General features: G+C 38.4%; 1 protein-coding gene across 1 annotated transcript in view; it reads left to right on the top strand.

Annotated features, from left to right (window-relative positions):
• The window catches only part of AKAP10 (A-kinase anchoring protein 10), a 78,868-nt gene extending 62,582 nt beyond the window's left edge, over positions 1-16,286 (top strand). The window contains exons 13-15 of the mRNA XM_055305757.1: positions 3,895-3,947; positions 4,587-4,682; positions 13,864-16,286. Coding sequence (XP_055161732.1) covers positions 3,895-3,947; positions 4,587-4,682; positions 13,864-13,869 — 155 coding nt within the window. The 3' untranslated portion in view covers positions 13,870-16,286. The remainder of the gene's footprint in view (positions 1-3,894; positions 3,948-4,586; positions 4,683-13,863) is intronic.
• The last annotated feature ends 971 nt before the right edge of the window (positions 16,287-17,257 follow it).

Raw genomic sequence — 17,257 nt, 5'->3', positions numbered from 1 at the left:
GAGCCACCCAGGTGCTCCACAACTATTCTCTCTTCAGAGAGGACTTCCTAGCCAACATGATCTCAGCTCGTCTGTACCACTAACATACCATTTTTTTATTACTGTCTGATATTATCTTACTGATTTATTCACATACTTGTTTATAGTCTGTTTCTCTTCCATGAGTATAATATCACATCTCTGAGAGCAGGGATTTTATCTATCTTACTTGGCACTATATTCCTTGATTCTAAAATTATGCCTGCCACATGATAAGCATTCATTAAATATTTGTTGATTTAGTTAATTTATCTAGAGGAATTTCTGCAGAGATTATATATAGATGGTAAGATTATGGATATTTATTTAAGAAAAGTATTGTTTTTTAGACTGACACAGACACTAAGATTTTTTATCCAGATTACTTTATTCTTCTGAGGATACTCACAGAACCCCCAAGCCTTCTCAGATCCCAAATAATGGAGATTTCTAGTAACCTCTGTGGATATTACCTCCTTATTCTACAAATGAAGTAGTTGAGGATCCAAGAAATTTTAACTTGTTAGGGGATCACACAGCAGATGAATAACACTCTCAGGACTTTGACTCAGACACCATTGTGACAATTCAGCTCTACTTTCTCACTTTCCCTGCTGAGGGTAGCTGCAAGAATGTTCATCATTTACTAATCTATAGTTTCAATTTGGGTTTTGAAATACTGATACAGCATAGAGGAAAGAGTTGAGTTTTGAGAAGGGTATATCAGAGGCTTCTGAGAGTATGAGAACTTTGCTTTCAGGGCAAGCAAAGTAACTTTAAAAGTGACATTCATAGGTGCTTGGGTGGCTCAGTTGTTTAAGCATCTGATTCTTGATTTTGGCTCAGGTCGTGATCTCAGGATTGTGAGATCAAGCCCTGAGTTGGGCTCCATGCTCAATAGGGAGTCTGCTAGAGATTCTCTCTCACTCACCCCCCACACCTCACCCCCGGCCTTATGAATGTGCACATGTTCTCTCTCTAAAATAAATAAATCTTTAAAAAAAAAAAGTTGCATTCAAATCATCTAGGAGAAAGTATAACAAGGAATTGTAAAAGATGTGAGCATATAGTCCCTGTAGTGACAGTCCCTAGTGCCTAGATGCAGTGGTTGATGAAACTGTACTTACATGGGAAAGCCCTTGCATTTCATATTAAGAAGCCTGGGTTCCTGTCATGTAAGCATCAGGGATTTTTTTTTTTAAGATTATTTATTTATTTGAGACAGAACGTGCAAGTGAGATCATGAGCGAGAGAGAACACAAGAAGGGGAGAGGGGCAGAGAGAGGGATAAGCAGGCTACTGCTGAGCAAAGAGAGCCCACAAGGGGCTTGTTCCCAGGATCCTGGGATGGTGACCTAGCTGAAGGCAGATGCTTAACTGACTGAGCCACCCAGGTGCCCTTAGATTTTATTTTTAAGTAATCTCTATACCTAACATGGGGCTCGAGCTTACAACCCCGAGATCAAGAGTCACACATTCCACTGACTGAGCCAGCCAGGTGCCCCATCATTAGTGATCTAAGCAGAGTACCAACTAAATGCATTTTTCTGGCAGTGATACAGGAATGAATTGGTATCAGAGAAACCAGTCAAATAGTAGGAATAGCTAATAATGTAGATAGAAGAAGAGGATTTGAAGGTAGGTAGTAGTAGCAGAAATTAAAAAGAAGGTCACGGCAGCCCGGGTGGCCCAGCGGTTTAGTGCTGCTTTCAGCCCAGGGCGTGATCCTGGAGACCCGGGATCGAGTCCATGTCAGGCTCCCTGTGTGGAGCCTGCTTCTCCCTCTACCTGTGTCTCTGCCTCTCTCTGTGTGTGTGTCTGTCATGAGTGAATAAATAAAATCTTTTTTTAAAAAAAAAAAAAAAAGATTTTTAAGACTTCCAGAGAGGAATTCAAGAGACTGCATTCAAGGAGGAATTTGGTGACAGATTTCATATAAAGAATAAATGAGGGCAGCCCAGTGGCTCAGCGGTTTAGCGCCGCTGTCAGCCCAGGGCCTGATCCTGGAGACCTGGGATCGAGTCCCACATCGGGCTCCCTGCATAGAGCCTGCTTCTTCCTCTGCCTGTGTCTCCACCCCCCCCCCCCCGTATCTCTCATGAATAAATAAATAAAATCTTTTAAAAAATAAAAATAATAAAAATATCTTTACAAAAAAAAAAGAATAAATGAGGAAGGTGGATTGAGTTTTGTAACCTGAGTTCTCTGGGTGAAAGTTTATGATACAAAATTTTAATAAAGGATTAAATTAATTTCTGGGATAGAGGATATAAGAAAAAGAGTAGGTGGGAACAGATGAGGTCAGTTTGGAACACATTAAGTTTGAGACAACTTAGGACAATTTGTAAGTATGAATTTAACACCCAAGACAAGTTTTTGATTATTTGCATTTTGAAGGAAGTTAAAACCACAGGATGGGATGAGATAACCCAAAGAAAATATTGTTGAAGGAAAAAGAAGTTTGATATTAAAGGGGGAGAGGACATACAGAAAGGAGTCAAACACGTGGCTATTAAGAAAGAGAGAATGTTAAGCAATTAGGAAACTGTCAACAGTGTGACTCTTTGGGTAAGCCTGAAGAAAGAGCAGCACACTGGGCAGTTCAACGGCCATTTGCAACTTTAAGCAGAACTTGTAATGTTGTGGCCCCTATTGACTACTTACAAAATTTAACTAGATCAGTATTCGGACTGAGCTAATATTGAAAATTCTTAAGGGAAAGGATCTGGGTTTTGTCTCTTTCATAAATGCTATTTTTAGTTCTAGTCCAGTCATTGAATTAATCAGGGCCTTGCCTAAGAAGTAATCTACCAACCATTTGATTTAAAGCAGAGTTAGGACAGGAGCCTATTTATGTTAATGGAAGGATAAGCTGTGTATTTCATTCATGGAAAAAGTGGTTAGCCTATGTCTTGATGATTCCTCAGAACCTGAGTACAGAAGTAGATAGGCTTTTGTGTATCTCCTAGGAGGTTGAGGTGTACTATGGCTTGGATGGAACTTGGCTATTTTTTTTTTCTTTTTAAGATTTTATTTATTATTCATGAGAGACACAGAGAAAGAGGCAGAGGGAGAAGCAGGCTCCCTCTGGGGAGCCTGATGTGGGATTCGATCCCAGGACCCCAGAATAACACCCTGAGCCAAAGGCAGACGCTCAACCATTGAGCTACCCAGGCACCCCTGAACATGGCTATTTAAAACTCTGCTCTTACCTAGCTAATTTATACAAAGCAGAGATTGAGTGTGAAACAGCATAACTCTACTGGAAGCCCTTTTGTATAGGAACTGGTGTGAAAAGTTTGGATATATAGTAAGTGGATTGATATCTCCTGATGTATTACTAGATTCTTATCTAAGACTAAATTCTGGTCCTAGTTTTCTTTTGCTCGCTTAATGTTTGCTAAAAATCTAACACTAGGCAATAGAGGAGAATAGAAGAAAAGTCTAGAACTCTCAAACAGCCTTTCAAGGGATCCCTGGGTGGCGCAGCGGTTTGGCGCTTGCCTTTGGCCCAGGGCGCGATCCTGGAGACCCGGGATCGAGTCCCGCGTCGGGCTCCCGGTGCATGGAGCCTGCTTCTCCCTCTGCCTATGTCTCTGCCTCTCTCTCTCTCTCTCTCTCACTGTGTGACTATCATAAATAAAAAAATAAAAAAACAGCCTTTCAAGAGTCTTTTGAACCATGGTGTTTGCAAGTTAAATACTTATTAATGGAGATAATCAGTTTTGATTAATGGTAATATTCCTTAATATTTTAGATTTTTAGATGAGATTGTAAAAAAAGAATATCCATTTCTGGAGGTAGCTTTTGAATAAGAGCACTTTTTAAATGTAAAACTGCATGAAATCTACATTCTATTCTGGTTTTGTTTACTAGGATCTATGTTCTCACAAGCTATGAAGAAATGGGTGCAAGGAAATACTGATGAGGTAAATTCTACTTTTAGTGTAAAGAAATTCCTATTTCTTTGGAATAAAGAAATAGGCACCATGTCTGAATAAGGTTTCAAGTTTTCTGTTTCTTTAGTTCCTATGTTTAAAGGGCATGGCACATTGCTCCCTTATCCAGGATGTAACAAGAAAGGGTGGTCCCTCTTTAACATCTGACAATTGCCTCGTGGGGGCAGTGCGGGATCTTTAGTACAGAGACTCTGGCCACTGAAAAATATGCATGCCTTAAAGTTTCCATCAATCAGCAGCATCATTAGAAACAAAAAGCTCAAATGTTTGCTGCTTCACTGTAAGTTTATAGAAGAGGATTGCTTTTTTTACCAGTTAAGTACATTGAGAGAGGTGAGTGGAAAAAGAAAAATTTTTGTTTTGCTCATCTAACATGAAAATAGTCATGTAGCTGACCCTAGAAGACAGTGAGTGAACAGCATGTTAGTGTAGCCACAGTGTGGTCCAGGTCCCTTCATATATGGAATGTGCTTCTTATCCAAATAAGTAGAAATGATATGCATATACACTTGTGTTTAGAGCGCTGATAGTGTAAGTCTTGATTTTTTTCTAATGAATTACCATTAGCAACAGTTTGAATTTTTTTTGTTTTGTTTTGTTTTTTTTAAGGCCCAAGAAGAGCTAGCTTGGAAGATTGCTAAAATGATAGTCAGTGATGTTATGCAGCAGGCACAATATGATCAACCCTTAGAGAAGTCTACAAAGGTAAGGATGACTTGTGTTCTGATCTAGTTTATATAAAACTGAAAAAATTCAATTCCAGATATATAAAAATGAAAAAGACATAAGGGAGACTCTTCTTCTGCCTTTGAAAGTTTAGCTGCTATAAAAACTACCCTCTTATTATGGACAACTAGAAAACTAGAAACTAAGTGAAACAACTATTTGCAGATCCTGGACGATAGTCAGCAAAGGTCTGTAATCCTTAAAAGAATGGTAACATTGATGTGATCCCTAACTCACTGCCCAGAAGCAGTTTCCAAAGTCCAGGGAGGTGAGACCCAAACATAGTTCATAGTGTTGCTGAATTAAGGAGTCATAAATCAAAGTTTGGATAATCCAAGGTGGCTAGAAGTCCTAGAGCAGGGTACCAGAAAAGGAGCTTCACAGAAAGAAAGCTCCACAGTTTGTTTCTTTATAAGAGGTCCCCTGAAGTCCTTGGCCAAATAATGATCAATACATGTATTGGGTGAAACTGCATGGGGAGGGAAGAAAACTATCAGAAATTAGTAGGTTGAGCAATTCCTGAAACATGGGTTTAGAACTAGGTGACACCCTGCTGGCCAGTGTGGACTGATCTTGTAACATACAAGACATTGGGTAGTGTCCTCAGAAACCTTATGCTTTACTGCTGAAGCTAAATTAGCCCTAGAGTAAAGCACCTTAACCAAGCTTAAAAGCAACTTTTGAAGGATCAGACTGCTCATTAAATAACAACTGCATGCCAGAACAAAGGCCAACTTCTTAAAAGCAACACAATGAGGTTTAGCACTCAACAGTATAAAAATGACAGTGTCTGCCATCCACTGCATTACTGGGTATACAAGGAAGCAGAAGAACTTGACCCATTATCAGGAGAAAACACACCATCTATAGAAACCACACTCTAAAAAATACTATAATACAAAAGAACTAAAAAAATTGGGGAAAGGTAAGAAAGAATCCTGTGGGACAAATAGAAGACAAATAGCAAGATAGTAGGGTTAAATGAAATCATTCTAATTGCTACATTAAATGTAAATGGTCTAAATAGTCTAGTTAAAACAGAGATTGTCTGATTAGATAGATAATGGCAGAACCCACTGGATGCTCTCTGTAAGAAGCCCACTTTAAATATAAAGACATAAGCTAAAAATGAAAGGATGGAAAAGATATACCATACAGATGTTACCAAAAGTAAAACTTCAAAATGAGGAATATTACCAGGCAAAAAGGGAGGACATTTTATATGATAAAAAGTCAGTTCATCAAGAAGACATCAAGAATTTTAAGTGTGGGATCCCTGGGTGGCGCAGAGGTTTGGCGCCTGCCTTTGGCCCAGGGCGCGATCCTGGAGACCCGGGATCGAATCCCACGTCGGGCTCCCGGTGCATGGAGCCTGCTTCTCCCTCTGCCTGTGTCTCTGCCTCTCTCTCTCTCTCTCTCTGTGACTATCATAAATAAATAAAAATTAAAAAAAAAAAGAATATAAAAAAAAAAGAATTTTAAGTGTATGTGCATCCGATAGCAGAGCTTGAAAATGCACAAAGCAAAAACTGATAGTACTACAAGGAAAATACATAAATCCATAATGACTGTTGGAGATTTCAACAGCCCTATCTCAGTAATGGATAGAACAACACTATCAACCAACTTGACCTAAAGGACATTGACCTAAGGGAACAGTGCATTCAGCAGCAGCAGAGCGCACGTTCTTTTGGCCTACACATAGAACATTTACCAGATATACCATATTCTGGGCCATAAAACAGGTTTTATAAGGATTGAAATCATACAGCCTGTTTACTCACCACAAAGGAATTAAACAAGAAGTCAGCTAGAGAAGGAAATGTGGAAAATTCCCCAAGTATTTGGAAATTGAACAACAGACTTCTTAGTCTTCCATTGATTAAAGAAGAAATAAAAATGGAAGTTAGAAAATATTTTGGACTGGGATGCCTGGGTGGCTCAGTGGTTGAGTATGTGCCTTCGGCTCAGGGCATGATCCTGGGATCTAGTCATGCCTCAGGTTCCCCACAGGGAGCCTGCTTCTCCCTCTGCCTATATATCTGCCTCTCTCTGTGTGTCCTCATAAGTAAATAAATAAAATCATTAAAAAAATTTTTTTTGAACTGAACTAAAATGAAAATACAATAGAGTATTTGTGGAATACTGCTAAAGCAGTCCTTAGAAAGAAATTTATAGCATTAAATTGTTTATATTAGTCAAGAAAGAAGTTTTCAGTCATCTTAAACTTTTTCTTAAACCCAAAGAAAGCAAAAGAAGGAAATAATGAAGATAAAAGAATACTGGGGGCACTTGGAGTGGCTTAGTCAGTTAAGCATCCAACTCTTGATCTCAGCTCAGGTCTTGATCTCGGGGTCATGAGTTCGAGCTCTATGTTGAGCTTTAAAAAAAAAGTGAATATCAATTACATAGATAATAGAGAAAAATCAAAAGCTGGCTCTTTAAAAAGACCAATTAAATTGATAAGCCTCTAGTGAGACTTCCAGAACAGATTAGATATGAATTACCAATCCCAGAATTAAAAAGAGGGGACATCACTACAGATCCTAAAGTTATTAGAATGATAATAGTGGAATATTATGAACAACTTTATGCTAATAAATTCAACAACATGAATGAGATGGAGAAATTCCTTGAAATGCATAAATTACCAAAGCTTACTCTAGAAGAAATAAGTAACCTAAATAATACTGTAGCTATTAAATTGAATTTGAAGAATTAATATCCAAAATATATATGGATAAATAATTTGAATTAAAAAAATGAGCAAAGGACCTGAAAAGACATTTTTCCAAAGACATTCCAAATGGCCAAAAGGTACATGAAAAAGTATTTATTATCATTAATCCTTAGGAAAGTGCAAATTATAACCACAGTTAGATATTACCTCATACCTGTTAAGATAACTGTTATCAAAAAAGATAAGCAATAACAAGTGTTAACAAGGATGTAAGAAAAAAAGAACCCTTGTTCACTGTTAGAATGTAAATTGATATAGCCATTATGGAACACAGTATGTAGATTCCTCAAAGAATTAAAAATAGAATTACTGTATAGATCCAGCAATCCCACTTCTGGGTATATATTTGGAGGAAATGAAATTATTACCTCAAAAAGATACCTGCACCCCATGTTCATTGCATAATTTATAATAGCCAGGTGCTACATGGAAATAATCCAAGTGTCACTGACAGTTAACTGGATCAAGAAAATTTAGCCATAAAAAACATGAAATCTTGCCATTTGTGACAATATGGGTGTACCTTGAGGACATTATGCTAAGTGAAATAAGTCACATTGACAAATACAGTGTGATTTCACTTATATGTGGAATTTTAAAAAGTCGAATTCATAGAAACAGTGGGTAAAATAATAGTTGCCAAAGACTGGGGGTTAGGAGAAATGAAGAGGTATTGGTCAGAAGGTATAAATCTCCAGTTACAAGATGGATTAATTCCGGAGATCTCCTACGCAGTGTGGTGACTGTAGTTAACAGTATTGTATTATATACTTGAAAGTTGCTAATGGAATAGATTTTAAGTATTCCTACTATTTTGTTAAAATGGTATTTATCTGAGGTGATAGATGTATTAACTAATCTGTAATAATCATTTCACAATATGTATGTATAGCTAATGATCACATTATATACCTTAAACTTATACAGTGTTATGTCAATCATAATAATAAAATTGGGGGATGGGAAAGAGAAAGTCAGTTTCCTTCCCCCAAAGAAAACTCCAGGCCCAGATGGAATTTAAAGAAGAAATAATGCCAATTCTAGACAAAGTTCTAGAAAATTGAAGAGGAGGTGATATTTCCCAGCATATTCTATGAGGCTACAATTACCTTAACACCAGACAAAGACATTACAAGAAAAGAAAAGATGCTAGTGTCTCTCTTGAACATACATGCAAAATCCTTAACAAAAATACAGGAAGGGGTAGATGCTTGGGTGGCTCAGTTGGTTAAGCATCCAACTCTTGGTTTCAGCTCAGGTCCTGAAATCAGGCCCTGCGCTCAGCAGGGAATCTGCTTGAGGTTCTCTCCCCCCACCCCAACTGATAAAACTCACAGCTAAAATCATACATAATGGGGAAAGACTGCCTGATTCTAGGAAGAAAGGAAGGATGTTTGCACTGGAAGTCCTAGCTAGTGCAAAAAGGCAAAGAAAAAAAAAGACCTATAAATTGTAAAGGAAGGAGTAAAACTGGTTTCCTTGCAGAAGACCTTATTATTTATGTAGACCTTCCCAAAGCTGATTTATCCACTATGATAGTGACTAACCATGTATGCATAATACAGAACATTTCTGTTGTCACAGAAGGGTCTGTTGGATGATAGTATCTTAAGGAATTTACAGAAAAGCAATTAGAACTAAGGTTAGCAGTGCTAAAGGATAAAAGGCTAATATACAAAAATGAAGTACATTTCTATACACTAGCAATTAACAGTTGGAAATTGAGATTTATTTATTCATTCATTCATTCATTCATTCATTCATTCATGAGGACACACAAGATAGAAGCAGAGATATAGGCAGAGGGAGGAGCTGGCTCCCTACAGGGAGCCTGATGTGGAACTGGATGCCAGGACCCCAGGATGACACCCTTAGCTGAAGGTAGGTACTCAACCACTGAGCCACCAGGTGCCCGGAAATTAAAATTTAAAAAAGGATCCCATCCATAGTAATATCCCAAAACCTAAAATTCTAAGAATATATTTAATAATATGTGTAAGATTTGTACAATATAAACTATAAATAACCAGAATAAAGATTTAAATAAAAACAAATCATATTTGTGAATCTAGAGACTCAATGTTGTTAAGGTGCTGTATTAAGGTGCTGTATTTCCTCAGGATGATGATGATGATGATGACTGAGGTATAACTGACATAGAACATTATGTTAGTTTCAGGTATACAGCATAGGGATTTGATATTTGTATACATTGCAAAATTATCACCACAAATTTTCTTTCTTGTGATAAGAACTTTTAAGATCTGCTCTCTTAGCAACTTGCAAAAATGTTATACAGTATTGACTGTACTCTCCATGCTGTACAAGATTATCCAAGATTACTGATAGATTCAGTACAATCACAATAAAAATTCCAGCAGCGTTTTTTGTAGAAAGTGACAAGATGATTATAAAAGTTATTGGAAGATTTGGGGATCCCTGGGTGGCGCGGCAGTTTGGCGCCTGCCTTTGGCCCGGGGCGCGATCCTGGAGACCCGGGATCGAATCCCACATCGGGCTCCCGGTGCATGGAGCCTGCTTCTCCCTCTGCCTGTGTCTCTGCCTCTCTCTTTCTCTCTCTCTCTCTCTCTCTGTGACTATCATAAATAAAATAAAAATTAAAAAAAAAAAGTTATTGGAAGATTTGAAGTAACTTGAATAATAAAAAATATGTGGGGAGAAATTGGAAGACTAACCATACGTGGATACATTTACTATAAAGTTGCATGATCAAGGCAGAGTGATATTAGCATAAGGGTAGACACACAGAGTATAGAACTAAGCCCAAATATATGAAGTCAATTGATTTTTGACGTATATGCCCAGGTAATTCAGATAAAAGATAGTTTTTTTAGTTTATGGTACTAGGACAACTAGATATATATACAGGAGAAAAATAAATCTTCTTCCTTGATAGTACATACAGAATCAGTTCAAAGTGGATCATTGATCTGAATGTCAGAGCTAAAACTAAAACTCAGAAAATCTTTGTGATTTTGGGTTAGGTGAACCTAACTCATACAAAGTATGAACCATAAAGGAGAAAAATGAATAAATTAATCTATATCAAAAGTAGAAACTTGTACTTGTTAAAAGACGCTGTAGAGAAAATGAAAAGGCAAGTTACAGACTGGGAGATGGTATTTGCAAACAACTTTCTGAGAAGAGTTGTATCCAGAATAAAGAACTCTTAAGCTCAATAAGAAGACCGACAATCTGATGTTTTTTAAATGGGCAAAAGATACAGACATTCCACCAAAGAAGATAAACAGATGGCAGATATTCACATGCAGACGTGCTCAACATCTTTTGTCATGAGGGAAGTGCTGACTGCAGTCACAATGACACACAGCTACTTAAGGGGATGGCTAAACTTACACTGACCTGGCAATTCAAGAATGTAGAGCATTGTGGACATATTACTGGTGGAAATGCAAAATGCTGCAGCCACTTTGAAAAGCAATTTGGCAGTTTCTTAAAAAGTGAGACACATACTAGCCAAGTATTTCATTAGGGAACTCCGATGTCAGATTGTTTTTTGAGTTTCCTTCTTGGACTCATCATATTTCCCGGAGAAAACACTAGCAGTCTCTGGCCTGGAGGATGAAGGCCAGGTTACCAATGTTTGAGGAGCCAAGTGGGGAAAAGCTAGGGAAGACTCAGTATTCCTTATATATACCTCTCCTCAGTCTCTCTCCTGTCAGTACAGCGTCCTTGTCTTTGGCCGGGCCTGGTGTATCTCAGCCCTGAGATCCTTTGCTTTATTCTGCTCACAGAAGAAGGCTCAGATTTTCCTACTAAGATTGGTTTTGGAGCAGGGGCTGGCTGATCAGAATTGCAGAACAGTAACTGTAGACTATTAACTTATAAAACAGACTTTTAAAGAAATCCTTGTGTGGGCACCCATCCCCTATCCCATTTACCAGTTCCCGGGCTTTGAGGGAACCTGCACTATAAAATCAAGTTGCTTCTCCCTTTTCTCCACTTGCATTTCAGTCATTTACCTCTCATCCACTTGCTTCCAGCTTCTGAAATTTTGTTGCTATTTCTTTTTTCTTTCTTTTCTTTTCTTTTCGTTTTGTTTCTTTTCTTTTATTTTCTTTTTTCTTTTTTCTGTCTTCCTCTCTTTCTCTCTCTCCCTCCCTCCTATATTAGGAAGGTGTGAATTGAGTAAGTGTGATCAATTCCCCATCTTCGGAGGTCAGCAGCTGCGATAGGAAATCCTGACTTCCACAAGCTAATACTGTTTCTCTATAGCTTCACCAGCTGATTCTAGCTGTGTGTGTGAGAGACATACAAGTAACCTTCAGAAAGTTGAAGGCCGCCAAGTAGTTTGCACCCTACCCCAGTCCTCTGTTCAAGCCAGAGATTTCGCAGTTTTTTTTAGCAGTTTGACTTTTCTGACTTGAACTGATTCCCATAGACTTAATGCAATAGGATGTTCCTTATAAAATAGGCATTAAACTACTCCTCTATTATTTACATTAACAAAAACTAGGAATTAGAATTAAATATGTTCAAATGACATCCCATATGACCTACAGTAGTTTGGAGGGCTTGCATTTAGAGTTAGGCTCAGTATCACCTGTTTCTTGCCAACTATTTACTCCAAGAACTGTCATTACCAGAGCTTGGTTTAATTTTCAACTTTGCACAGAGCTAATTCACACCAAAGCTCTGTTCACTTTTTTTTTTTTTAGCTCTGTTCACTTTTGCAGATTCTGTCTTCTTTTCTTTGTAAGGGTGATAATTTTTATCTATATTTATCTTCAGTGGCTCAGGCAAACCTAAAATAGCAAAGAGCAAGGTAAAGGTGTGTGAAGTTGTGATTCCCCATTATCGCTGATGGTCAAGTGTTTAACAATTTGAAAATGTTCTTCTAGGCACCATTTTAGAAAGCAGGTATTTAAAATTAAGGCTTTTCATTTGAGTTATATGTTCAGATTTTATTACCATGTGCTTTTTATTTTTAGGATATATAGATTTTGCTATATTTTATTTTTTAAGCTTGCTAGTCCTTTTCTTTGGCTGGCTAAGATATCTGTCCTTTAGGGATCAGCAGTATATTAGTATAAAAAAAGTGCTATGCTAAACAGAACTTGTTCATTCCACTTTCAGTGAACATATGTGACCTTTTGCAAGTTACTTTTCTAAGCTTGCTTTCTATCTATCTATATCTATCTATCTATCTATCTATCTATTTGAAATAGAGAAAGAGAGATCACAAGAAGTGGGTAGAGGTACAGGAAGAACAGGACTCCCCGCTGAGCAAGGGGCCTGACAGGGACTCCATTCCAGAACCTTGAGATCATGACCTGAGCTGAAGGCAGCTACCCCACCAACTGAGCCACCCAGGCACCCTCCAAGCCCTATTTACTCATCAGTAGATCAGAGAAATTGGACAAGACAGTCTCATAAGATCCCCTCCTGATTCTCATTCCATGATTATATGAATGTGAGACATCCTACTTACATGAAAGCATACCCAGCCTCTCTAGCCCATGTTGAAGCCCCTCTGCTTTGAATATCGTACTTTATGCTTATCTATAGAATGTACTTGGGCATTTAACATAAACTACCTCACAGCATTTCTAAATTGTTTCATGTGTATATGTCCCACGGACCCTGTCTCCTGGGATGTTTGTTTCTTCCTCAGTGCTGTGGGTAAAGGGGTCTCAGCCTCTGGAACCTTGTGTCAGGTGATGAGAAGAGTTTTGGTGGGGGCGGGGGGGGGGGGTTGTTTCTAAAGGTGTTGGGTTATTTTGTATTACAGCCCTCCTGATTTAATGAATCCCCTATGGATTGTCATTTAAGTTGCTTTAGGGTTTTCCCTGTTATAAACAATACTTTAAATAATGTCTGTGTATATAAATCTTTGCCCTCTCTTATGAGTATGCTCTGTGGTTAATTCCTGTCAAAGAGTAGATATTTCATTCTAATATCTGTTGCCAAAAGGGAAAGATAAAAGCAGATCTGAGTGCTGGTACTTGTTATTTTTTTTTTAATTTTTCATTTATTTATGATAGTCACAGAGAGAGAGAGAGAGGCAGAGACATAGGCAGAGGGAGAAGCAGGCTCCATGCACTGAGAGCCCAATGTGGGATTTGATCCGGGGTCTCCAGGATCGCGCCCTGGGCCAAAGGCAGGCGCCAAACCTCTGCGCCACCCAGGGATCCCTGGTACTTGTTATATAACCTTAGGGTAAGTTGCTTGACCTTTTTAAGCTTCCTTTCATTCATATGTAAATGAAGATAAATTACAGTATTTTACCTCAAGTTTGTAGTCAGATAGATCCTGGCTGTCATAAGTGCTGGTATGTAGTAAACACTCAGTAAATGTTGGTTCTGTTCTTAATCTGTAATGATAATATGTCACTGGTTATAAAAATGTGCCTTACGTTTTTCTTTTTCTTTTTTTTAGCTATGACTCAAGACCTGAGATAAAGGAAATCTGCTTTTGAAAAATAAGAGAACTTTTTTCCTTTGGTTGGATTCTTCAACACAGCCAATGAAAACAAAGCACTGTATTTCTTTTCACTGAGATATCACTGTTGTTCCCAAGAAAGAATGGCAGACAATCCTAGACTTCCATCATAAGCAGAGTGACATGTAGACATATTTGCTGCACATGATGTTCACACAGTGAAAGTCATAAAGAGACAAAGTGGTATTGTTTACATTACTAGAAAATTAATAGCTTTCCAATGGCAATAACCCATTTATGAAAGAGTTTTAGTCCACTGGAATAGACAGGGACCACATACTGTGGGAGGCAGATAAGCATAGAGCTGATATTTGATGCACATCTTGTAATGATAAACCCATCCCTAAAAGTATCCTAAAGCAGGTACCAGACGTGCTTTTCTTTGGCCTCCTAAACAAACAGGTGAGTCAGCCCCTCCAAGAGCCAGGCAGCTCAGAGTGGCAGTGTGGTGCTAGCAGATTGTTTTCCTTCAGTGGACCAGGGCAAGGGCTCCCTGGCCGTCTTCCTTCACAGAGGCATTAATTTGGAAGGAAGCTAGCTGACAGGTCGAGTCTCGGTGACATTGTCCTTCCCTTTGGTGACAGTATGCAATTTTCACATTTTAATGGCTCCTGAGATGCAGTATACTGAAAACCAGTCTCTCCCTCACTAGCAAAGATGAGTCCCCTTGACTCTGAGCATTAAAACTTGCTCTTCTGGAATACTGTGCTCCAAGTTACTTAACTTTCTCCCCAGACTACATGTGGAAAAGAAGGAATAGTAACAATCACTCCAGGTTCCCCCCCAGTGATAGCTTGGACAAAATGTTCATTCTCCGATTGTATGGTTTTTGTTTTGTTTTTTCCTTTTTTTTTTTCTTTGAAGATTGGCAAGCAAGGTTTGGGGATAGGGAAAGCACTCAACCTTGACTGCCTCCCCCTTCTTTGATGTGAGCTGGGAAGTAAGTGTGCAGCTGGCGGCCTTTTTTCCTTCAGTCTCTAAGGAGCGCAGGAGACCCCCTCACTGCACTTGCGCTCAGTCAGCTCCTGGGGCGGGGCCTTGCTGCCATCAGCACCGCTGCCCCACTGACGAGCACACTCCACTGGCCGGGCAGTGCCAATGTTTCTTCACTGCACATGACTGAAGGGGAAGAACATTCTCTTAGGTGTTACTGCTTTTGCTCAGACTTTGCAAAAAAAAAAAAACAAAAACAAATTATATATATATACATATATATATAAAATATATAATTATTAATCACCTCTGTCCTTGAGAAAGCCTTGAATGAATAGAGAATTTATTCCATTGCAATATTTGATTGTATAGAGGCACACTGTTTCATCAACAGAAGAAGCAAAAGGCTGTGTATAAGTTTTTGGTACTATGTACCACCTCTGTTATTCTTCTAAAGCGAAGTATTCATGTACTTAAACCATATTCTATTTAATTGTGTTTGATTTAAAAAATATATATATATGAATTATATTTAAAATTGTGTCAACTTCCTGCTTTCAGGGCATTTATGGCTCTTCTACTGAAATGTGTTGATTCTTCCAAATATTTCCATTTGCTTTACAAAACCCAGACATGAACCACTCCTGGACTTAGCCTTGTGTTTGAAGTGTACGCCATAGACTTGAGGTTTTATTAGGTGTAATTGCTGTGATTAACTCATTTTGTTCTTTAAAAAAAAAAAAAGTATTTCCATCCTTTCACTTTGCTTCAACCTTTAAGTAACAGAAAAGCAATATAAAGGTCATAGAATAAAATGTGGTTTTGGGTGACTTGCTGCCTCTGCATGTTTTGGAATAACCATTTCTGTAAGATTCTAGGCTATTTAAGCTAGTACTTTCAGTTATGATAATATATAGTAATTTCTTGGTATACATTTTGTGCTTCTGAGCTAAAGATGTCAGTACTTGTAATGTTATTACAAAGAAAAGAATAGCAAATTGGAGACTTGGTTACTTTTCTCTGCCCTACCTGCTGTGGGACACAGTGGCCAACTGTGGCCTGAAATTATTAGATTAATATTTGATCGGAAGTAGATCCTTGTACTGATGTTAAAATTGGAATTGGATTCAGTCTGGCACCACTGTGTTTCAGCCTCTATGCAGTGTGCCCACAAAATACAGTGCCTCAGCAGGATTTTCATAGGCTCAAGGAATCAGTTGAACATCCATCTTTATCATGTTTATCAATGCAAATTGTTAGAAAAGATGTTAGTGAAAAAGCACTACCTTTTGTAGTGAAAAAGCAGTACCTTTTGTAACTTGCCATGTCTTTATCACTCCTGTAAGATTTGATGAAAGTAAAAAGTAAATGTCAACCGAATCCAGTGAAGAGCAATAAAACAGGGAGCAACTTATTGTAACTTTTTCGACTTGGGTTTCAGTATTTGGTAGAGCTTTATGAAATGTAAGTAATGCACATTTCTGGAGCTGTATTGAATTCAGTAGGAGTTTGGAGGAGAAGGTCACTCTGAATTGTAGAAAATTACAGACAACTCTTGTTTTAAGTTCCAGTAGCTAAGCACCTGCTGAAGGAGCTCTTCTGCCTCTCTTTCTATTGACACTGTTTGGGGGTACCTGCCTGACTCCTACTGACCCTGCCCTCATTCCTGCAGGAACCATGTCTGTACACTAATGACATCATTCCCCTTACATCTCCCCACATACCAGTTGATTAGACCAGGGTTGAACTTCTGATCCAAACAGGCTCAAGACAATTCTTAAGAATTTAAGAATTCTCCTTAAGAAGGAGAGATACCTTCTGGGATTGCAGTTTGTGTGGGGCCCTTAGAAAGTCAGGACCTGTGAGCCACCCTACACATGCTGAGAGGTTCAGAAGTAGGAAAACATGAGTGAGTGCAAGTGAGTCAGATCAGCCACTTGAGTTAGCCTCGAGAACTTAACTGGTTTTTGGATCTGGTTCTCCATCCTTGCTGTGGACTCTGTTCACCCCTCAAGTAGCCTTAAAATGCATTTGGGGTTTTCAAAAATCAGTCTGAAGAGAGTTTTAATTAAAACATGGGACCAAAAGGACCTTGACTAAAGTACTACCAGACTGTTCTAATTACAAATCATCATGCATCCTCAGCATGTTTGCAAAATGCCCCTAAATTCTAGGGAATTTTTCTTTAGTAAACCTTCTTTCGTTATTTTGTGAATTCTCTCAAAACAGAATCCTCAACTAATGGAGCTAAAAGACATTGCCTCATTCTTATAGGGAGGAGTTACTCGGGCCCAGGAAAAGGGTGTGGGATGGGATAGTCACCATTAGAACTCAGGCCTTCAAAAAAAAAAAAAAAAAGAACTCAGGCCTTCTGGACCAGAGCCTTGTCATGCTTCCC

The sequence above is a fragment of the Nyctereutes procyonoides genome, unplaced genomic scaffold (genome assembly GCF_905146905.1).
Source record: "Nyctereutes procyonoides isolate TBG_1078 unplaced genomic scaffold, NYPRO_anot_genome, whole genome shotgun sequence".
Lineage (NCBI taxonomy): Eukaryota > Metazoa > Chordata > Mammalia > Carnivora > Canidae > Nyctereutes > Nyctereutes procyonoides.
The sequence above is the reverse complement of the archived record's forward strand: the minus strand, read 5'-3'. Positions and strand labels throughout refer to the sequence as shown.